Below are 22760 nucleotides of genomic sequence, written 5' to 3' on the forward strand. Positions count from 1 at the left end.
GACGAGCACTCGGACATGCATAACTACATTGCCATCTTCGGCTCCATCACTCTCCTGTGTACCTTCTTCACGCTGGTAGGTGAACCTCATAGGCTCAGTCTGGCTGACTTCCTGGTGTGCAGTATTTCTGACAGAAAGCAGTTCAAGTTTAGGCTGCAGTCTTTAATTTTGGATGTTATTCCTGCTTACAATTTCCCACAGGCCACATTTCTCGCAGACTGGAAGAATTCCAACCGTTACCCCGCTGTGATCCTCTTTTACATCAACGCATGTTTCTTTATCGGAAGTATTGGATGGCTCGCTCAGTTCATGGACGGAGCCCGCAAGGAGATTGTGTGCAAAAGCGATGACACTATGCGGCTTGGAGAGCCATCGTAAGTATGAAGCCAGTGGAAAAATCCACAGATTGGATTACTTTAAATTAGAGTTATGCTGAATATTGCAAATATTGACTGTCAGGATCATTTGATAGCCAAGAAAAGTAACTGGACTGAACAATAATAATATCATACCAGATGAATATTTAAAATGAATTAGTATGAATAATGCCCATTTTCCATGGCTTGTTTTTCTTTAGATCCACAGAGACGCTGTCGTGCGTGATTATCTTCGTCATTGTGTATTATTCGCTAATGTCTGGAGTCATTTGGTTTGTTATGCTCACTTACGCCTGGCACACATCGTTCAAAGCGCTGGGCACCACCCATCAGCCTCTGTCTGGAAAAACATCGTATTTTCACCTGGTCACATGGTCTATTCCTTTTATTCTGACAGTTGCTATACTGGCCATTGCAGAGGTGAGGCTGCTCTTGTCATTTTTTCTTTTTTTGCACGGTTGATATCAGCATATAAACAGTGGTTTATTTTTGACGCTATGAAATATTCCACAGGTGGATGGAGATTCGGTTAGCGGCATTTGCTTTGTTGGCTACAAGAACTACAGATACCGTGCAGGGTTTGTTCTGGCTCCAATTGGGGTGGTCCTTGTTGTCGGTGGTTATTTTCTAATACGAGGTGAGAGAGATATTTTAATTTTGTCTGATGGTTGCGCATGGCATGAAGACATGGTTTTATCAGTGTGGATTGATACAAGACTGTTGTTTTCTAGGGGTTATGACATTGTTTTCCATTAAAAGTAACCATCCTGGGCTGCTTAGTGAAAAAGCTGCTAGTAAAATCAATGAAACGATGTTGAGGCTTGGTAAGTTTCAGATTCCTTTTTACATTTTTTGCATATTATACAGCAAGGACAGCTTTCATTAAGATATTTTAATTTAAAATTCATATGACAGTACAAATGTCAGTAATAAAGGTGTACATTAAGTACTTATACTGGAGCTGTTGTAATATGTTATTTTTATGACATATTTAATAGAAATACTTTTAATAAATAAATACATAAAGATTATTTACTCTTGATGTAAATTCTGTAAAACCAATTCCATTATTTTTTCCACATTTCTCAGGCATTTTTGGATTCTTGGCCTTTGGTTTTGTTTTCATCACTTTCGGCTGCCATTTCTATGACTTTTTCAACCAAGCTGAGTGGGAAAAAAGCTTTAGGGAATACGTACTGTGAGTCTACTTTCCTATCATCAAGCATATCTTGACAAAGTTGCATTTTATAGACATGTGTTTATGATGCGTGTTACCTTTTCCACCATATAATGTTTTATGGTTGTGTAGAGGGGTACCAGTGTTTGTCATGTAACAAATCTGGTTTTGAATACAGATGTGAGGCGAATGTCACCATAGCTCACCAGACCAACAAGCCGATCCCAGAGTGTGCCATCAAGAACAGGCCTAGTCTGCTGGTAGAGAAGATCAACCTCTTTTCAATGTTTGGCACAGGCATCGCAATGAGCACATGGGTTTGGACAAAGGCCACCATCCTTATCTGGAAACGCACCTGGTTCAGGTAGGTAACAGACATACAGAGACAAATTTTTTTTTTCATTAATTAAAAAAAATAAACATTTAATATGCATTTTATTGAGATTACATAATCTTTTGTGTGTTCTCAACATCCAAGAATCATTGGCCGAAGTGATGATGAGCCGAAACGCATAAAGAAGAGTAAAATGATTGCAAAGGCATTCTCAAAGCGAAAAGAACTGCAGAAGGATCCAGAAAAAGAGCTGTCTTTCAGCATGCACACCGTTTCTCATGAGGGACCTGTGGGTAAGCATCTCCTCCTATATTGTAAAGATCTTTTTTTTTCCAAAAACCTCAAAGCTGGTCAATCAGCCACATTTTAAAGTGTTTTTGCTCCCTATTTTAGACACAAATAAACAACATCATGTTTAATAATATGTACAGCAGGTATCAACTTTGACCTGAATGAGCCATCAATGGAAATGTCTTCTGCATGGGCCCAACATGTGACTAAGATGGTGGCTAGAAGAGGGGCAATTTTACCGCAGGATATTTCAGTGACGCCCACCGGAACACCTGGTTAGTGCTCTAGTTCTTAAATAGCCATTCATTAAAATATAATCAATAGTTAACTGTAACCAATGGTCAGTAGTAGCAGTTTTGTATAATTTAACAATGACAACAACAGAAGAAATTAAAATAAATAAATAAATAAATGCATTTTTCCCTATAGTTCCGCCTCCAGAGGAAAGGAACAAACTTTGGATGGTTGAAGCAGAAATTTCTCCAGAAATGATGAAAAGAAAGAAGAAGAAGAAAAAGAGAAGGAAGGAAATACGGCCAACGGGTCCTGCAGCGGACGAAGGGAATCCTGCCTTCCACCGGAGGGAGTTTGGCCACAGCTCAGTCCCCCGTCTCCCAAAACTTCCAGGTCACCGGAGTCTGGTGGCTAACCTTTGGGAGCAGCAGCGACAGCAGCAGGAGGAACAGGATATGCTACCTGGAGCCTTCCCAGAATTCAGGCCTTCGTGTCCTCTTCCTTATCAGGAGAGGTACGGTGGGTTGGGATACCTGCGCAATAAACCTTCCAACCTCCCCACTGCTAATCCCCTGACTCTACGAGATAGCATGCAGGATGATTTGGGTGGCTTCCAGCAATCTTCATGGCAACCTAATGGGGTTTTCCGGTACCTTGGACAGGAGGCTTCCGCGATTGATGCTGGCAGGACTGCCGTTGTGCCACGGGCCGATTGCAGGAGGGGCGTACCAATACACTCCAGAACCAATCTTATGGAGGCTGAGCTACTGGATGCTGACTCAGATTTTTAAATATTAAGAGCTGCTGGTGCTCTTTTTGCGCAGTGAAAGGTGCTGGATACTCATCCCAAACAACGAACCTGGAGCAGAAGTGGGTTTGAACTGCTGTGCTGGCTCTGCTTGTTTAAAGGATAATACTTTTTTATGCAACTCTCACGATAATATGAATTATGAACTGGATTTGTGAAACATTATTAAAGAGTCATAAAGACATTTGTGCCTAAACATGGATTTTGTGCCATGCCACATGTGATTGTGGTGACATACGTATTGTTCAGTTTGTTAGCTGAGCTAATGTGACATCGGTTTGGAAACACATGCCACACAATTGAGAGGTCAAAGCTTAAAGAGGAATTGTGTAATTTTTGCAGCACTGGAGTTGCCAAACGGAATCACAACAAAAATGGCTGTTTTCAAACAGGTTTTCTCTTCTTTCAATGAAAAAGATTCACCCAGAAAGCATGCCGTTATCGGAGCAGGTGTCGCTTGGTTAGCAAAATCTAACATTTTTCAGATCTCTGGTATTTGCCTTCAGATCGTGGCTCTGAAAAAGGCTACCAAGCTTTGTTTTGAGACTGCCAAAATTGGGTCTCTAATCCAATTTTGGTTCAACATCTTGATCTTAAAGGGATAGTTTACCCAAAATTATGACTGCTCCTGAGTCAGCTGTACCACACAAATCCATTGTGACACAGAAAACTGACATATAAAAGAAGAAATTGTTTAATAAAGTTTAATAAACACACAAAAATCTTTTGTCTGTCTACGCACGGTCAGTTCTCTGATTTCATTAAAAATTACTTCATTTGTGTTCCAGAGACGAGAAAATGTCTTGCAGGTTTGTAACAACATGAGTAACAAATTAGAGAATTTTCATTTTTGGGTGAACTATTGCTTTAATGTGATTATTTTATTGAATGGAGGTCAAAAAATTTCTTTGCGACTCCTATTTTTGTGGTCCAACTTTGGTGAGAGGTTTTCGAACAGGTTTTCTGCCATCTGCCATTGGTCAGTCAAAGAGATAGCCGTGCCCAGAACACAGGCCGTTGGTCGAGCCAATAATACTGCGTCGGCATGCACAAATAAACATACGGTTTACGAAACTTTGTACGTATGGCTTAAAGTCGTCCCTATACCCATTAAAGTGAGATAGGAAAAAATATGTTTAATGTTGGGTAACACCATTTTTGTTTATAGTGGGCCTATAGGCCATTATATTACCATTAGTACGAAAAATGAAAATACAGTCTGTACTGTACCTTCTGAAAAAATTCACAATTAAGCATCCTTGGCCACAATTTAGACATAGAAAAGCAACTGACGAAAGTGTTATTAAAAAGAGAATTTATTATTGTTACTTTTTTGCTTTGGAAAAATTGCCTGGTGCAATCACAAACAAGTCCACCCTCTCTCATTCAAAGAGAAAAAGAGAACATAAAGGGCATTGCTTTTGTTAAGAAACTGTAGTCAAAAATAGCAAGGGTTATATAAGATTCTGTTTCCATTGACAATTATTTCTGTACAGTGCTATTACAAAATTATTTTTGTACTTTATATTGTTTTTTCGCCAATTTTATTTTATATTATTTTAAACTGTACATACTTTAGGTCACGTTTTGTTCCTTACACCCATTTGAGTGAGTTTTGTTTCATACATGTATGGATTTGCTTCCCGGTGTGAATTTTGTTTAAAAATGTTAAACTTATTTACTTATTTTATTATTGTTCTTTTTCGGTTTTTCTTAGAGCGTTGTTAATATCCCTGGCAATATTAACACAAAAGCAGCTGTGCAGCATTTTTCTGACAATTTGAAGCTGTCCTTCAAGAATGTATTTTTTTTAAAAGTGTTTAATGAAGATGCTTGTGTATTAATATCTGTTTTTTTTCTTCCCCCCTTCACTGTTGCTGTTATTCCCTCGTGAGAGCCGGTCTGTCCTTCTCAATAGTATTTTATTTTCACGTGCGTGAGTGATCTTTGTTGTTTTCCTGCTGGAGACTCATTCCTTTGTGTATATTTTTAATATTGACGTACCATTAATAAAAATGTACTGAAATCCAGAGGATTCAGTTTACGCTGAATGCTTCAAGGTTATTTTCATTACACACATAAAAAAAAGGAAATCATGTCTAGTATTACTTAATAAAAATTTATGTAGCAGTGTATAGAAAGTGGGATAGAAACATATACTCAGCAACAAACTGAATTTATTTAGTTCACGTAAAGAAAGACTGGGCCATAGATTTTTTTTTTATATAAATATATACTCCTGTATTTTCTCCAGATTTGAATGATTTTGTACAAATTTCAAACTTAGGATGTTTCTTTCAAACTACATTTTCGCGTAGTTTGTAGAAATAAACACTAAATGTATTTAGCTGTGTTTGTGTTACCGTTCGTTCTAGTCAAAACTAAGTTAATACAGTGATTATCACTCTCTTTATGTCGAAGTAAGATCGTAAAAGTTATGATTGCGAGCTGTGATATTTGATTTAAGACCACAGTTCAGTAAACAAGAAGCCAGTGTTGAGTGACTTACGTTTCAGAGGTAACCTCGAAAGCCAGTTTGTCTGTTTTGCTCCAACAAAGACACTTCAGGTAAGCCGCATGCACGGAATCGCCTGGAAACACACAGCCAGGGTTACCAGGTTTTCACAGAAAAACCCATCCAAAATACTCAAAACCAGTTTTAAAAACTGCGTTTTCACACAACGTGTCACCTCAGAAGTCTTTAAACGCCACAGCCGTGCCTTTATTCTCGATACGTAGCGAGTTTTAAGTCGCTCCGCTTCGTCTTGCTGGTATTATAAAATTAATTGTAAGGGAAAGAGAAGGGGGAGCTCGCGGGCGCGCTCACAGCAGGCGTCGGTGGCGCGCGCAGGCCGCGGCTACAGAAGAGCTGGTGGCGGAGGCGCGCGGTCGTAGCAGGATGGCGCACACCAAACACACGATGTCCACTGATGTGGAGAGTCGGAGGCGACGGTCCACTGAGAGCTCAGGCGAGTAGCACAGCTTTCTTACATTTGCTCGAAGAGACTTTACTCTGGATATGCATTCATTAAAACTGTGTTGTTATTTTTTTTTTTGTTTGTTTCTTTGCTTGTCTGCTTTGTTTGTTTTGGTCCCGGTGATAATTCTAATCTGTTGAAATTAGGCACTTTATTTTATTTTTTTTTAATTTTAAGTTCTATGAATTTAACGTCATTTAGTGGTTTTGGTGGATGGTGACACATAAGAAGGCACTGATTTGTAGTGGGCCTTTAGGAGTGTGTCACACCTGTAAGGAGAGACTGATTTCATTTGTTTTACCAAATGCCACCGACTAATGCTTTTTTTTTTTAAATACAAAGTTAAAATATAAAATATACATAATACAAAATATAAGTGATATGCAGAAAAGTAAAATATTTAAGTGCGTGTTTGTTTTTAATTTGGCGTACTTTTCCATTTTTCATAAATCCATTGCTCAGATCTAACAAAAATAAGGTAGGACTCAGATTTGTAGTGAGATTTTTGTGCCATAGCTGTAAGAATCGTTTTCACTTGTTCTACCAGTGCCACTGATTAAAGTTTTTTTTTTTTTCTCCTGCTAATACAAAATTTAAAATATAAGTGATGTCCAAAAAAAGTTTTCTTAACTGTCACAAATTTAAGGGTAATTTCCATACTTATATCATCACAACATTGCTTAGATCTAACAAAAAATATATATATTTACATTTTTTGCTTTTTTTGTGAATGTGTCTTTTTTTGTGGGAAACATTTAGTATTGTGATTTTTTTTTTTTTATTTTTTTTTATATATATTTATTTATTTTTTTAACTTCTTATACATATATCAGGCACATTTATCTCTGTTTTAAAATATGATAGTTAAAACCGTACACTGTTGAGTTTCATTTTGTTTGCTTTATTGCTTTGATTTTTTTTTTTTTTTTTTGATGATCTCATGTCGTAATATCAATTAGCAATGCGAGAAGACACAGTTGATTCACTAATGTAGTGTGGGAAACTGATGTTCATGTGACCATCAGGAGTCTTTCGTTCGTTCCAGACTGACTGGTTGGGGACTCATGACCACGAGAAACCTCTAAATCTGCCGAGACATTGATTTCTTTCTCTGTTTGACCTTTAGAGCCCCTCTGGGACCATGAACCCAAAGGTCGCCGCTGTAGCTCCCAGTGTGACCGACTGTGTGTAGCTGGAGCATATCTTGAGATCCCAGATACTCCTTCCCCATGCACCTCCCAGTACTTTGGACACTACACCCCAAAATGCCTCTCGGCCCATAGTGAGTTTCTTTATATAGTCTGTCTACACAGATCATAAGCGAAAAAATAGTAATTTAATAGTAGTTTTATTTGTTTTGTTTTATGAACCTTTCAAAAGTTTCAGGTTTGTTATAGTTGTATAGTAACCAGAACTGCACTTAAAATCATTAAAATAAAAAAAAAAAAAAATTAATTAAAAATTTTCTTTTTACTACTAATGCCTTCCAAAATGTAGCACAAATAAGCTTACGATTAACACTTTTATTAGCAAGATGTGTGAAAATATTATTTAATTGTGAAAATGATATGCTAGAAATATTAGCTATGTAATGAAAGAACAAGCAGTCATCCGTTTTATTCCAAACAATTATTTCTGACTTTTTAAAATGAATATATATATTTTTTCTTTTTCTTCAGGGCATTCCCTGCATTCTCGGTGCACAGATGACGTCTGGCAGGAAGCGAGCGTCAGAACCACCATCCGTGCAGAAAACGAGGTGGAGGCGCACAAACTTGCCAATAACTACAGGGTGTGTAAATATGAGCGCTTATTAAATATTCCTGTTTTAACAGTCAGAGATTTTTCCAGAGTGAGAAAAAGAAAACGCTTGGTATAACTGGAGGAAATGTTTTTGTTTTTTTTTTTTTCTTTCTGTATGCCAGTTTGGTTTCAGGAAATGGAAGAGTCATGTAACCGAACGACCCATTGAGGACAGATCTGATGTAGTTAAGGAGCTTTATTCTGACCTCAACTATGTCAAACATCATTCAGGTTAGAAAATAAATAAATGGGCAAATTAGATGAATAATCCTAAAAATGACTAGACATGCAAACGTCTCTTAAAATGCATTGATGTCGTTGCTATAGATTATTAATGGTTACACTAGGTAAGAACTTAAAACGCTTGCATGCCTTTCAAGAAAGAACAATTCACACATGTTATCAGTTTGTGACCAGAATTAACTGTCTGAGAAATCTCTAGCCTCTAACCGTCATGTTTTTACTCCTAGGATCACTGGTCACTCCTGGGAATGTGGTGTATGTATTGCTCTTTGGCTGGTGGCTCTCCTTATTTTACTTCTTGGTTAGCTTGCTGATGTTTTGCACCATTGCCGGGTTCCCGTATGGTATGTGAGGGTTCTTTTTGTTAACTCATTTTTATTAATAGTCCAGTCCTTTTGAATTGTGACACTTTATTCTGATTTGGTCTGCTTTGTCAAATTGTATGACAGGAAAGCTCTGTTTGCAGCTGTCAGGTTATTTCTTATGGCCGTTTGGAAAGGCGTTACAGAAAGTAAGTCACTTTCCTCAAACGCACAGAGGTCGTTTATTCATGTGCTGTGTTTTTAAAAAAGCCTTCATGCTTTTGATTCGATTGGCAAAGCCTAGTTAGATGAGCTTCCCTTACGCCTGCAGCAATGCACGTGACGTTCAGTCCAGGTTTTCAGCGTTTGAATCAATTTTGACTTTTGAGAACTCGGCGCCACCGATTTCGACCCCCGAATGTGAATCGTCTCGTATTTCAAATCTTGTTTCAGAGCAGCAGCTTGGTGAGGAAGTGTTGTATAAAATTCCCACATTGCGAGGCCATTCCGGAGGTGGACGAGATAAAGGAGTCTTCGGAGGTGAAAGAGTCTACTCCTCTGATGCGCTCCGCTCCCGCGATCATCACAGAAATCCCTTTGACTACACCGCCTCCAAAACAGACTCGTTACTGGGTGAGACTGTCAGTTCTGAGCGCTTTATTTAGCCGATAGGCCGTAATTATACCGGTTGGTAAATCTGAGGATTGTTAATGGCTCAATAAGACTTTTTTCTTTCTAGTGTCGGCTGAGTACGTATGTTTGGCTGGTCTTGGGATACCCCCTGCTAGCTGTGGTTCATTTCCTGGCCATCTTTCTTTCCTGGATACTGGTTTTCACCATCCCGGTGTCAAAGATGAACGTCAGGACCTTGAGCATCATCCTGCTCATGCCTCCCGAGGAGGTCGTAATTCAGACTGCGAAAAAAGTAAGCATTATTCTGCTGTTTACATTTTAGTAGATCATCATTTTTTTTTTTTTTTACACTAAAGGTTGCCATGTTCTCTTTTCTTTAGCCACAAGGTTGCGAGACCAGAGTTCTGCTGTGCTGTTACCATGCGTTTAACTGGTACTACTACAAATTTACTGTGGATGGGATCAATGTGTTTGCTGTCAGTATCCTTTTTAAACTCGTTCGCATAAAATGATACCTTCTTATACAATTTATTTATTTTTTTGCTAAGTATACAGGGTGGGACAAAATGATAAAACCGAAGTGTAAAATAATCATTAAAATAATTATATACATAAGGATTATATAACCATTAAATAGTACACTATAAGCTGTAAATAATTTATTTTCCCCTAAAAAAGCAATGTTTTGCTACTTTTAAAAAAATATATAGATATATCTAAATATTAGATAATATTTTGCATAAATTAATTATTTTTATTGCCATTTCTTTGCAATTGCTTGTAAACTTTCTAGACATTTCTAAAGTGTAATATTTTTACCTTTTTTTTTTTTTTTTTTTTTTTTTTTTTTTTACATTTTGCAACGCACCAATTATTGTCGTGGTAAGATCTTTAAAAACGTGTATTCAGATCTGTTGCCTCTGGTTGTTATTACTCTGGTGATCGGTTACATGGACAAAGATAATTATTATGTGAGCTCCGAGGCAAAGTTTGCCACAGCAGTGAGCTCTATTATCCCATTGTCTTACTACATTGGGATGGGGATAGCAAGGTAACGTCAAAAATCCTAACTTGATTGTTAAAATAATGTTTTGTTTTTTAAAAATATTTTTATATTATGGTTAATATTACATAACTGTCCTTATTTGTTTACTTAATCTATTTCAAATAAATTGTTAAAAAGAAAGATTATATTTACATGTGCATTCTGTATGAATAACATTGTTTTCCCCGTAGTATTTCGGCACAGAGTAACTTTGCCGTGGGAGCGGTAGTAAACGCCACGTTCGGCTCGATTACGGAGATGGCCTTCTACATCACAGCTTTGCTGCAGGGTCACCGCGCAGGAAACGGGTGCTACGCAGAGATCGTCAAGTCTGCTCTGACCGGCACGCTGCTGGGCTGCATCCTCTTCATACCTGTGAGAGCGAGTGTGTGTTCATGCGTGTGTCCCTTCGCAGCGGCTTTTTTTTTTTGTGTGTGTGTGTGTGCTCTAAAAACCGCCACTCACACAGCACGTGCCGTGCCCTACATAATGTCTAACGGCTGCATTCTGTGTGAGCGCTTTTCAGGGCGTCTGTATGATCATCGGCGGATGCAAACACCGAGAGCAGCGGTTCAACAGCAGGTCGGCAGGAGTCAGCTCAGCCTTGCTTTTTATATCGATAGGAGGTGAGAGAGCTAAAAATGTCCTGTATTCATTAGGTAGAACGAATTATTTCTGACCTTTCGCCTCTGTCTGACCGCAGGTGTTTTTGCCCCCACGCTGTTTTCAAAGGCTTATGGAAACTTTATATGCGAGGGCTGTAACAACTCGCCTGGTAACGCCACGAAGCCCTTCTTATGTAATAATTGCCACTATGACCTGGTGCGTTGTTTACTTAATAAAATTCGAGCCATTTAAACATATTTCAATAATGCAAAAGCCGGTAGTTAAATGTATGACCTTCATATTTTCATACAGAGTGAAAACAACCGACCCCTGTTTTTGAGTCATATCGAGTGAGTATCTGAACACATTGGTTTTACTGCACGAAGTCTCTAAATGTCTGAACGGCGTCTTTGTTTTCAGGCCTTTAGTCTATACAATCTCTGTCCTCTTGCCTGCCGCGTATCTCATTGGTCTGATCTTCACCCTTAAGACTCACTCGCACATTTATGATATCCACATCAGTGATAACCACTGTCATGGTGCGTATTTGTGGGTCTTCATTTGGATTATGCCCATCTGGAGGCTTTTATTTAATGTCTTAATTGTTCTGTTTGCTTTAGTTGTTAGTGACCACGGTGCAGTGGTTCACTGGTCTAGAGCGAGAGCGCTAGTGGTGCTCATTTTGGCCACGGTGATGATGGCAGCCTGCGCTGATCTCAGCACTGAGCACATCAAACCTATCATCTCCAACGCCAGTGTCTCACAGGTCGATTTTACTTTTACTTTAAATAAAGCAGCGTGTAAAGTACTTCTCTGCAATTCCCCCTTCATTTATTTTGCATAAGGAATTCATTTTATTTTATGACTTAAATGATTTTGGTTTTATTTCAAATATTTGCATGTCATGAATCTCTTTTTGTCGCAGTATTTTATTGGAGTTACTATACTGGCCATGGTTCCCGAGCTTCCCGAGATAGTCAATGGGATCCAGTTCGCTCTTCAGAACAACATCAGCCTCAGGTTGCAATAATTTGGTGTTAAAATAGATGTTTCACTGCTATCGCTATGCATTTTAATATGGCCGTTTGTTATCATTTAGCCTGGAAGTGGGGAGCTGTATTGCAGTTCAGGTGTGCATGTTGCAGATACCGCTACTGATCTTGTTCAATGCTTTTTATGTAAGTCACACTAAAAAAACAAGAGTTGGTTTTGTTACTCTGTTAGGCAGTATGACACAAGTTCTTTCTTTTTCTCGAAAGGATGTTGGATTCGTGCTCATATTCAGTGATTTACACCTCTGGGCAAGCATCTTTAGCGTGATTCTGGTCAACTACATATTTATGGACGGAAAGTCAGACTACTTCCAGGGTAAGTGTTTGGTATTATCAGTTAAATAAGTTCAGCCTGCATGGTTATATAAAATAGTGATTTAATAACTTTTTTTTTTTTTGGACAGGAACGGCTTTGGTGGTTGTGTACCTTATTCTCCTGGCTTTGTATTTTTTTGCACCTGCTCCTCTTGGATGTTGAGAAAGAAAAATGGCTTTTTCCTAATCTTTTATTGCTGACACGTTTGTAAAGTGCTTTCTGTGTATTCTTGTCTTATACATTATTCTGTAAGAAAAAAAAAGAAATTGTAATATTTTCAAGCATGTGAAGTATGCAAACTGTTACTTTTGAGCCGGAGAAAAGCCGAGAGCTATTTCACGGTTTACTTAAATGCGTAAAAATATTTTACATTCAAAAAAAAATAAAAAATTAATTAAATGGAGCATGTATTAAAATGAACTAATAAATTTTGTATTCGTTTCATGAATTTTCCTTGAACTTGTGTGTACGAATAGCAGAGATCCAACATGACCACCAGTAACAAGTTTATTAATTTTTCAACAATCAAACACAACTGGAACACAAGTTACAGGTAACCGGTGAGTACCTTGAACATTTGCTGCACAACTGAGGAATCGAAGTCCAGCGAGACCCCTCATTTAAAAAAAAAAAAAAAAAAAAAAAAATCAAAACACGAATGAAGGGACCATCACTCCATGCAGACCGAGTGAAAATTGTCGCGGAAATAATTTCTTGAAATGAATGTGGAGTTGTCACGGTCTGCTCGACGCTCGTATGACAAAGCACCCTTAAATCCTGACCCATGCAAACAGGAATCCAGTCATGCAGAAAGAAAATGGCAGGTGGTGGGCCTGTATGTGACCTAATGCCAGAAAGAAGTTGCTTCGACAGCATAAATCAAAGAGTGTGTAATAATAGCAATTATGAATCTTTTAACATTTTTACTCAACTACATCAATTGCTGGTGCCTAATGAGTGTAGTTAAAGAAATGGCCATGAACTGTAAGGGGTTCAATAACCCAACAAGGCAAAATGCATTAACTCTGAATTCAAGATGCTATATATTTGGCGTTTCGACCAAATTCAGAGGTTGTTTTTTTTTTTTTTTTTTTAGGTCAGCATAGTAAAAGATGCTCCGCTACATTATTGCTAAATGACAGGAAGGTTATCCGTTTTTCTGTACAGATATACACAAGGCCCAAAATATCATTAGCATTGTGCTGACCAAACGGTTTTAAATTTAAGTCGTTTTTTTTGTGTTTTTTTTTAACTGTAAATGCATCAAGTGCTATAAAGCGCATCTTAGTTGTATTAGAAATTCAGGTCAACGTTTTGCAGAATAGAATTTGAGAAATAATAATAATAATAATAATAATAATAAAGTGCTTTTAGCAAGGCTTTGTTTAATTTAGCACATTATCACATCTTGCTCCGTAAAGGCACTAGTTCAATTAAATGTGTCGATGTGTCAGTTTAAACATTTGGATGAGGGATGGTTCGTTTAAGGAAAAACATTTTATTTCAGTAAAAGCATTAAAAGTAAATTAAGGAGCACCTTGTTCACAGTGATGTAACGATTGGTTTACAAAACTGGGTGAAGCACGGGAAACAGCTCTGCTATGACTGTACAGCTTTGTTGAAACATTACTTGGTCTGGTGTTTGTGCCTTAAGTGCAGATGAAACTGCAGATCTAAAAATCAACAATCTCTGTGAAAACCCATTTTGTTAAAACATTCAACTCTTCAACACTGTTTTGCACCATTTTCACTAAAGTAAAACCTTAAATCACAATCCCAGGGATCAATAGTTCTGCATAAGTCTGTTCAGAGATCCAAACAGTGAATCGCTAATTTAACCCGAATACATCACTGCTGATCGAATATTCATGCCGTGGTGTGGTAATTCATAAAACTTAAATAATTATTTGACAGGAGAGGAAACAGACTTAAGATACATCAATTAAAAACAACTCAACACGTCCCCAATATCACTACTGAAGGCCAATAAATAACAATATTACAATCTCGAGGAAAAATGACAACAACAAAAAAAAAAAAAAAAAAAAAACTAAACAGCTTTCATTCAGGTCACTGACCTGTAGTGTTTGAGAAAAGAGCCTTTTGAGGGATAATTTATAATTTTATATTCACTCTCAAATCATTAAAAGGTGCATAAGCAAAAACAACAAAAAAAGGCATCCTATAGTTTTTGGTTTTAAGGCGGGCTGTGTTAGGATAGGTTTCTTAGTCGATTCTGTTCTCATCCACAAGCTGGCTTCAAGTGTTGTCCTGCCCATGATCAGCTTGAGAAAAAAAAAATTTAAATAAAAAAAAAGGTACACACATAGTACATACACGATCTGTCTCTCACGCTCACAGCTCCCTCGCCTTTTCATTTCAAGCGTTCAATGAGTTCCTGGGTAAGGCCCAAGTTTAGCAGCTGTATCGGGGTAAGTTGGGCCAGGTGTGGGAAAGCTTTGAGCAGACGCTCCCAGCACAGCTCCAACAGACTGGGCACAACCAGCCAGATCTTAAACAAGGAACCAGTCCGCTTATTCTCATGGATGTTCACCACGCCGCCGTGAATGTACATGCAGCCAGCCTGAAAGCCAAACAGAAGACATTTAGAACGAATACTGATTCTTGCCCGCGTAAAACAAGCTTTTGGTAAACGACTGACCGGGGTAACAGCAGCACAGTGGAAGTACGCAGGTTCAGGCATCACTGCAGGTAGTTTATTCCACTGAAACGTCTGCAGGTTGATTTTCCACAGGTCGTCCAGTATTACTTCACCATTGTAACCTCCACATATAAATACATCTGCCACGAAAACAACAGTGATCACACACTGAGCTCTACAAAGCGTCAGATTCAAATGTTGACATTTTTAACTTCCTACCATTTTTAATTTGCACACAACTATGACATCTCCGAGGGGCGGGATATCCTGGCGGGGAAAAAAGGGCACAGAATAAGCATGTAATAATGTGCTTTCTTTTGTCAGATGTCAAGTCGAGGACTGCATTACTAACCTATTTTTTCATGAGGTTTAGTTGTGATTTCCTCCCAGGAATTTGTTTCAAGGTTATATGCGTGTATCTAATACAAAAAAAAATGTGGACAATTGTCATTTATATTAAATCTTCTGAAAAAATTAATGCATGAATCCATTTAATATTTAAATTGAGGTATGAGTTACACGAGCAAGGCCCATTAGTTCCAGGAAACAAATGAAGTTATGTAACACTGACTAAAACGGCATGTACCTTATCTAATGGGTAGGAAGTCCAGGAAGTTCCCCCTCCTAGAATATATATCCTCTGTCCGTCATGGGCTATCTCATGCCTATATCTATAGAAAGGAAATTTTGAAAGACGTTTGGCATATTTCCTCGTAGACTGACATTTTAGCATCAGTTCAGTGACAAAAGGTCAAAAGTCACTTACCGCTCCTCAGGCAGGTCATCCGGAGGGTTGTTGGGTTTCAGATGAATCCACTCGCGTGTCGTCAGATCCAGTCTGTGGAGATCCGTGCTGTAGATGTAGCCTGTCGTACCTCCAAATACATAGAGGAAGCCGTTGATTATGGCCATCGCCTGCCAAACAAATCAGAGCTCGCTTAATTCAACAACGCAAGTCATTTATACGTTACCCCCATACATTTATTTTTAAGGCTTTTGTACCTGTCCATATATTCGATTGGGTTTCTTGCCCCTGCAGTTGAGGAGGGACCAACGTTTGTATTTAACATTGCAGACGTGAACATCGTTTCCATTGTTTTCCCCAAACGGTATTCCAGTCCCGCCAAACACAAGCAGGTTGTTTCCGTGCAAAACAGCTGTTTAGTGTACACAGAAGACGGTCGAGTGAGGTAAGAGGTTTAAAACGCCTGACTTGCTGGTAAACCTAAACCAAGCCAAACAATGTCAAATGATGTCTTTTAAATGATCATACCTGACATTGAAGCCAGTTCAGTAGGCATAAAACCCTCGGTACGGATCTGTTGCCATGTCCCTGTGGCGAAGTGAAACCTCCACAGCTCCCTGAACAACGGATAGTCTTCGTTCTCCGAGCCACCCGATTCGTCGTAGTCGGGGTTGTATCCTCCAAACACGTAGAGGTTGGTGTTGTCAGCCACACAGCGATGGCCGCTCCGGGCTGGAGGGGCTCTGTGACCTACAGAGACAGACAGCAGCCTATTGATGACGAGAAAGTTAAATAGCTACACAGCTCAGTTAGTGGCAAAGATGAGAGGTCCTCACTGAGTTTCTGTCATCAAAAGCAAAGATTTAAGATGCGGAAAATTATTAGATCCAATGTTTGCTGCTGGACTTGAACAGCAATTATTCCATACAACATCAGCAGGAGAAAGAAAATGGGTGATTAAAGATGCATTTGCGTTCACAAAGTCATCTGTGAAAAAAAAAACAGTTTGTTTAGTTACAACACTTTAGCCATTATTTTGATATATTTGAGGTATAAAACAAACACACTCATTCTTAATAAAAATCCAACCACATCCATCCTACTTGAAATAAACACTTGAGGCTGTGATATGAATCTCCAACCAGATTTATTCATATTAAAATGCAACAGAATTTTACGACGTGATATAAATATGGACAGATGTGGAAGTGACTTGATTCAGGAATCGGGATTAGCCTCGGATGACCTTCCATCTCTTATACAAGAGCGCGCTCCGAAGCTATGCCTCACATATTTGTTCAGTACGATACATATACAGAAGCAGAGCATACACACAGGTAAAAGTGACCCCAAATTTAATTAACAACAACAACAACAACAACTTAAAATCCCCATAATCCCTCATTTTTTTTGGCAAATCCAGATTAATGAAACCTTAGTGTCAAATAAAACTATGGCCACCGTCCACAAAAACACACAGATACACAAACATCTTAGTGAAAATAAGTCAGTTTCTTTATTGTGCAAGTTGAAATTCCGGTCATATTTCCCCCAAGAACATTTTACCATTCCCAAACCACAGCAATCTTAACTACTATTGGTTTTGTATTTCATCATATATAAGCGATATACAATTTTCCAGAAAGGCTGAAAGTCAAAACTACTTCTATTTAGGTGTTCCAAATTATTCATATTTTCCCTTTTTCCAGATAAAATGAGCCAAGAAAGAGACTGAACCCGGACTAAAAGTTAAAAATGATTAAATACCCATGAGAAGAAATCAATACTAATGCAATAAAATTTGCAAAGTTAAGGAATGACCTTTGGGCAGTGAAATGCTTGTTGAGTCCAAAACAGGTGGAGAAGACACACGTTTTAAATGCACAATCATTAAGAATAATGTCAAGAAATTAGGTGAGAATCCATCAGGAACCATTTAGTCTTTGGCGCCATCATTTTTCCAGAACTGAAACCTTCCTGGAGTCTCCACAAATGCACCGTGTCAGGTTCTCAGAGACTTTGCTTGGGTACAGAATCCCAAAACATGACCCTCACTTAATAAAAATAACATCAAGTGTTGTGAAATCTATTATTTTTCATAGGCTTTATAGACCGAATGTTTGAGCGACTCTTGAAGGAGCAACATCACATCCTCTCGAACCACCGTTTGAAGAATTTATCTTCCAGAATATGAGCTCAGATTAGTGACTTTCTGCAAGACAGACATTTCAGGATAGGATACAGACAGAAGTGCCAAATCCTAACTCTTCAAACAGCGGTTCAAGAGGATGCTGTTCCTTCAAGAGTCACTCAAAAATTCTGTCTATAAAGCCTAGAAAAAAAATAATAGATTTCACAACACTTTGGCATGTTTTCTTTGTCTCAGGGTACAAAACTTAAAGCTTTTTAACCTCTGAAAAGAGTTGAAGAAAATGGTCGCTATGATCACACGTGCAGGCTAGGAACCTCACCCTTGCAAATGTCTTGCCAGTGAATTTGCCTTGAAACCCGGACACTGCATCTGACTGAAAGCATCACAGGGATGAGCTAATAAGGATGGGAGGGAACTGGAAAGGGGGGAAAGAAAAAAAAAACTGGCACAAAGCAATAAAAATTAAAAGAACCAATACACCTCTCTCACAACCAGACAAACACTTTGACTTTATTTATTTTTTTTAACACCCAAGCCATCCTGCCCCAGCTTTGCCCCCTAAGAAAGCGTAGCAGAAAGAGCCCTGGCTAAAGAGTGGTGGTCTTTTTTTTTTTTTACACCACAGTGAGGAAAAGCAGTTTTGAAGAGAGGGAGGGTGGGGACAGCATGGGGAGGCCTCCAGATTTGCCATGTGGGTTTTCTTTTCTGAAGTTCAGTTAAAGGTGAATTTCACCTATTACCCACCTTCTCTTAAAAACCTGTTAGGGATCCGTAGACTGGGGCAGGGCTGGCCAAGGAGTCTTCGAGCTTGTACCCAGGAAACTCTCTTCTTAGAGCCTGTTACCACAATTACCGTAGTCAGACAGATAAAATAACAACAACAAAAACAACAACAACAAAAAGGACAACGGCAAAAAAAAGGACAACAAAAACAGACAATCACCCTGCCCAACAACACTGAAGGGGTCAACAAATGGGTTTTGGGAATAGAGACTAATGCACAAAAAAAGGGAGTTGGTATATCACATCCTATGGGAAAATAAAAACGTCCCATTGCACCTGTTCCACAGTTTAAGAAATCTGTGCAATAAACAAAGAAAACCCATTAAGAGTCTGATTTAAAAGGACCATAATATATTAATTAGTTCACTAGCATGTAAAAGCAGCATAACACACATTTGGTAGTGCATTTATAAAAAAAAAAAAAAAAAAAAAAAAAAAAAAAAAAAAAAAAAAAAAAACACATTTGTACCATAAAAAATACTCCTGTCTGAAGAGAGGAAAGTTACGACAGGAAAACAAAAGAATAAATAAATAAATAAATAAATAAATAAATATATATATATATATATATATATATATATATATATATATATATATATATATATATCAAACCCCAAACACAGTATTTATTTTTGCTATTATACACAGTATTTTTTTTTTTTGGTTTGGTTGTTGATCCTATTTATAAAAAATTATTCAAAAAAGTCACAGAGACATTTACAAGTTTACAAAATATCTTTAAAATTAATATAAAGCCGTTAATCAGAATTTTCCATTTAGCCAAAACATAAAATGTATCCCAATTTTTATTAGTAATGTTTAGAATAAATTGCACTTTAATAGACAACTAGAAAACAATATTCACAATATTATTGTACTTTGACTATAAAAATGTGCCTCGGTGAACATAAGATCTTTCAAAAACTAAATAAAAATATATAAAATTGTCACTTAAAGAGAGATTTAATCAGGGTTTCCACATCAAGTTATCAGTTCTTTAAAAAATAAAAATAAAAATTCTGAGTGTTTGTAAAAGGCATTTTAGAGACAAGCAATTCATACACAAGAAAATTATTTGGAAATTAAGAAAATGTAGGCAATATTAAAATTTTTATTAAATCCATGACTCTTCCCCGCCTGCAAAAAAAAACAAAAAAAGAACCACACCTGATATTTACAGCTTTTCCATGCCCACTGGGAGCCTGTTTAAAGTACTGTGTTGATACATCTGAATACAATGTTTAGATTAGTTTGCAAACACGCCGATAACTGGTTTGCTTTGGTTTAAGCGCGAGTACTGGTTTCCAATGGCTCCACAGAAAGCAAACGATGGTTGCACACCACTGATGTTTGCAGTTGCGAAGGCCTTCTGGGCGGTTAGAAGTCAAAAAAATAAATAAATAATAATAAAAAAAATATATATCACCCATAGTGTGAGAACAGACAGTGAGACACGAAAGCCACCGGCCACGACGGCACGTATTACCAAAGACACTCTGGTGTTACTACCGCACCAAGCAGGTCACATGGTTAGATTTGAGGTTTTTAAGATTGCCATATGCAAAACATTATCTGAGGGAAACATTTACAATAAACCAGCTTCCTCCAGACAAGAAGTGTGCATTGTGCAGGACGCCCCAGGAGCCTCACAGTAACACGTTCAGAACCACCTTTGCATATGAACATTGTGCATTTGATGTAATCCATGAAGCCCGGGACAGATACATAAGACGTGCTCACCGTAGACTTTCATAACATATAAACAGGAAGGAGGATACGGATGCCAAGAGCTGCAGGCTATTAGATTGCAGCTGAATATCGTTGAATGTTCTGAAGCGACATTGCAGCGCTGTTTTAATGCACCGCAGCTAGAGAAACAACTGCTGTGCATGCCTTAAACCAGCGGAGCTCGTGGGATATTTACAGTGACTTTGAGTTGAAACAGACTCTGGGCTTTTATTTACTCGTGGAAGTGTATTTACCCATGTGCTGATCTGTGGCACTAGTTAACAGTCCAAACAAACCACCAAGTGAAATACATTCTTGCACTATAAACATTAGGCTAAACTCGGAGTAATCCTGTATAAAAGCCTCGCCACAGCCATTCTTTTTACTGCTGGTGTGCATTAGAAATTATTTAGTCAAACGCTATTTAACTTCAATATTTGATCCAGAAATGTCAAATATTTTCGTTACAAATTTACCCAATGAGAACAAAACGGCTGCAGACAGGTTTGTTTATTTAAGGCTGAAACAAATCTGAAAAAGTGCATGTGTTAGAGTTAAAGCATCAACTGTTATTATACATTTTAATATCAACATTGGCACCTTCCATAGTTTATAACACTAGCAGAGCATACACTTCACTTGACAAGCTGATCAAGTTATTGATTAAAAACAAAGGAAACGCTAAATGCAGATATAACGAATATTCCCATCACTTCCTTTAAAGCCAAAAATAAATGATAGCTACAAATAACTACAAAGCATTTTAGGATTCATTTAAAGCAGCTTTTTTTCATAGACAACCGAAAATGACATGACAACTACAACGCACAGCCTTTGACAAATATAAAACTAGATAAACAATTACACCGCACGTGAATTTGTGGAGTTTGTAATCAAAACAAAGCCATTAGCGACGCGGCTAACGCTAGGTGCTAACCTAGCAGCGCGTGAGACGCGAAAGATAAAACAACTGTGCTTCATTTTAAGATTTAAAAAAAGGAAACGGTGTTGTTTTTGCGCTTAATTCAAGCGGTTAACGGAGTCCTCACTGACCTGCGGCTCTCAGCGGAGGCCTTCCAGACAGCCGCTCAAACTGATTGAGTCTGTCCGGGCTGTGCGCTCCTTCTGCGGCAGACATCGCTCCAGAAATCTCGCTGAAATCATCCACCTACAAGCGCTCGCAGACGACGGGGCTTCCTTCGACAGACAGAGGCGAGCCGCAGAGCATAACTCAGCCCATTCTCGCCCGCAAGAGACGCGCGAAATGAAATAGATGGACCTAACCGGATCTCCTTTGAAATGAACGTGAAGGCATAAACACTGATGAAAACCGTCAAGATGGCCACAAAAAAACACAAGCTATGAAAATAATCAGACGTAATTGGACGGTTTGACTGCCTTTCAAAATAAAAGTCCTACAATAAAAGTCGTAATAAACCCACAGTCTATCTAACGAACGTCAAACTGTACAATAATGGAGCCAATAAAAAAAACTATATAATATACAATATAATAAAAAAAACAAGAGTTTTGTTAAATTAGGTCATACTTTTAAGATGGCCCGAACATGTTCAGTGTTACGCAAACTCTACTTTGATATTTTAGGTTAAGAAAAACATAAGTATGCTATACTAAATGGCACGCCAAATGTCATACATTAAGTGCACATTTTAAGTGTATCTATTATTCGCTAAAGCAGCAAAATAGGGGTCGTTTACCTAAGGCAAAAACTGAACTTTTAAGAAAGTTGTTTTTTGTTTTTGTAAATGGTAGTTAGTAAGAACTGTATTTCTTATATAAATACAAGTCTCTTATTTTTTGACTTATTTAAGTGTGAATGGTACTTAAATCTCTCTCTTTTAACATGCATTGAATATATGATTAATTTGCACGTCTCACAACAAGATTATATCATTTATTATTTATTTTTAAACTTGCCAAATAATCTTGCATATTGAGAATGCATCAGATAGGCCTACATTTCAGAAGGCACCAATGCAATGTAAAAATAAAAAATAAAAATAAAAAACACCCACGGAGGCCGTTTCGTTTAAAAATGTCACTCTTCTACTTCAAAATCCACTGCTTCAAACACCGACGTGAGGCATGTCTTGGTGTGGTTATTTTTGTTCCCAGCTCAACTCAAGGCCAACAGCTTGCATCTCAGCTGAAAGTGTCTAATGACAATGAGTTGGACTCGCCACAGCAAAACAGATGTCTCTTTCATAAACTGATAAAACGTTATCTGTCAGTGCACACGCACGTTTGTATCAAACAATACCCTCCTAACGAAGACTTCACAATTCAGTCTCCATATTTACAAACTGTATACGCGTATAGTTTTGTTATCTGAACTAAGATGTTAATGAAAGGTGCAACGCTTGTGGTTTCAAAACAGGAGCGTGTCTTTACGGCGTAACGCTGCAGAAGTGCCAAAGAAACTCTTAATACAATTGAAATATTAGCATTTCGGGGTCACCGATTGCTGTCA

At 38.0% G+C, this 22760-nt stretch overlaps 3 protein-coding genes across 5 annotated transcripts in view; 2 read left to right on the forward strand and 1 right to left on the reverse strand.

Moving 5' to 3' along the window:
• smo (smoothened, frizzled class receptor) overlaps positions 1-5339 on the forward strand; it is a 7267-nt gene extending 1928 nt beyond the window's left edge. Inside the window, exons 3-12 of one of the 2 annotated variants that reach the window (XM_043237938.1) lie at positions 1-75; positions 202-374; positions 578-797; positions 891-1014; positions 1109-1201; positions 1467-1575; positions 1733-1918; positions 2033-2181; positions 2323-2454; positions 2609-5339. The exon at positions 1-75 is cut by the window's left edge and continues 135 nt beyond it. In XM_043237938.1, the coding sequence (XP_043093873.1) occupies positions 1-75; positions 202-374; positions 578-797; positions 891-1014; positions 1109-1201; positions 1467-1575; positions 1733-1918; positions 2033-2181; positions 2323-2454; positions 2609-3204 (1857 nt within the window). In that variant the 3' untranslated portion in view covers positions 3205-5339. Of the gene's footprint in view, positions 76-201; positions 375-577; positions 798-890; positions 1015-1108; positions 1202-1466; positions 1576-1732; positions 1919-2032; positions 2182-2319; positions 2455-2608 lie in introns of both variants that reach the window. The other variant, XM_043237936.1, reaches the window with a different exon arrangement.
• A 702-nt stretch (positions 5340-6041) lies between these two features.
• On the forward strand, positions 6042-14226 carry cax1 (cation/H+ exchanger protein 1). Its single transcript, XM_043237120.1, has 20 exons — positions 6042-6190; positions 7326-7481; positions 7879-7991; positions 8125-8233; positions 8473-8589; positions 8695-8756; positions 9001-9180; positions 9287-9472; positions 9561-9660; positions 10090-10231; positions 10417-10600; positions 10752-10851; positions 10929-11047; positions 11144-11181; positions 11252-11370; positions 11452-11597; positions 11757-11851; positions 11931-12009; positions 12091-12199; positions 12288-14226. Exons 1-20 carry the CDS (start codon positions 6121-6123, stop codon positions 12359-12361), a joined length of 2298 nt encoding a protein of 765 aa, XP_043093055.1. The 5' UTR covers positions 6042-6120; the 3' UTR covers positions 12362-14226.
• klhdc10 (kelch domain containing 10) lies at positions 12693-21627 on the reverse strand. 2 transcript variants are annotated; one of them, XM_043237121.1, is made up of 10 exons: positions 21323-21627; positions 18503-18595; positions 16135-16356; positions 15864-16018; positions 15628-15776; positions 15448-15532; positions 15214-15280; positions 15081-15128; positions 14862-15001; positions 12693-14783 (listed from the first exon to the last, which is right to left on the reverse strand). In XM_043237121.1, the coding sequence occupies exons 1-10, from the start codon at positions 21405-21407 to the stop codon at positions 14574-14576; spliced, it is 1254 nt and encodes a 417-aa protein (XP_043093056.1). In that variant the 5' UTR covers positions 21408-21627; the 3' UTR covers positions 12693-14573. The 2 variants fall into 2 exon arrangements, with proteins under 2 accessions (XP_043093056.1, XP_043093057.1); XM_043237122.1 differs by lacking the exon at positions 18503-18595 and having other exon boundaries at positions 21323-21626.
• Positions 21628-22760: the final 1133 nt, after the last annotated feature.

This window comes from Puntigrus tetrazona, chromosome 4, assembly GCF_018831695.1.
Source record: "Puntigrus tetrazona isolate hp1 chromosome 4, ASM1883169v1, whole genome shotgun sequence".
Classification (NCBI taxonomy): Eukaryota; Metazoa; Chordata; class Actinopteri; order Cypriniformes; family Cyprinidae; genus Puntigrus; species Puntigrus tetrazona.

What these genes read in the sequence shown, in the direction of transcription:
- cax1 (XM_043237120.1), top strand. Translation starts at nt 6,121, where the DNA reads ATGGCGCACACCAAACACACGATGTCCACTGATGTGGAGAGTCGGAGG. An exon ending in TAATTCAGACTGCGAAAAAA is followed by an intron (nt 9,473 to 9,560) that starts GTAAGCATTATT and finishes TCTTTTCTTTAG; the next exon opens with CCACAAGGTTGCGAGACCAG. An exon ending in ATAATTGCCACTATGACCTG is followed by an intron (nt 11,048 to 11,143) that starts GTGCGTTGTTTA and finishes ATTTTCATACAG; the next exon opens with AGTGAAAACAACCGACCCCT.
- klhdc10 (XM_043237121.1), bottom strand. Translation starts at nt 21,407, where the DNA reads ATGTCTGCCGCAGAAGGAGCGCACAGCCCGGACAGACTCAATCAGTTT. An exon ending in GCCTCCGCTGAGAGCCGCAG is followed by an intron (nt 18,596 to 21,322) that starts GTCAGTGAGGAC and finishes TTGTGGTAACAG; the next exon opens with GCTCTAAGAAGAGAGTTTCC. An exon ending in GATGACCTGCCTGAGGAGCG is followed by an intron (nt 15,533 to 15,627) that starts GTAAGTGACTTT and finishes TCCTTTCTATAG; the next exon opens with ATATAGGCATGAGATAGCCC.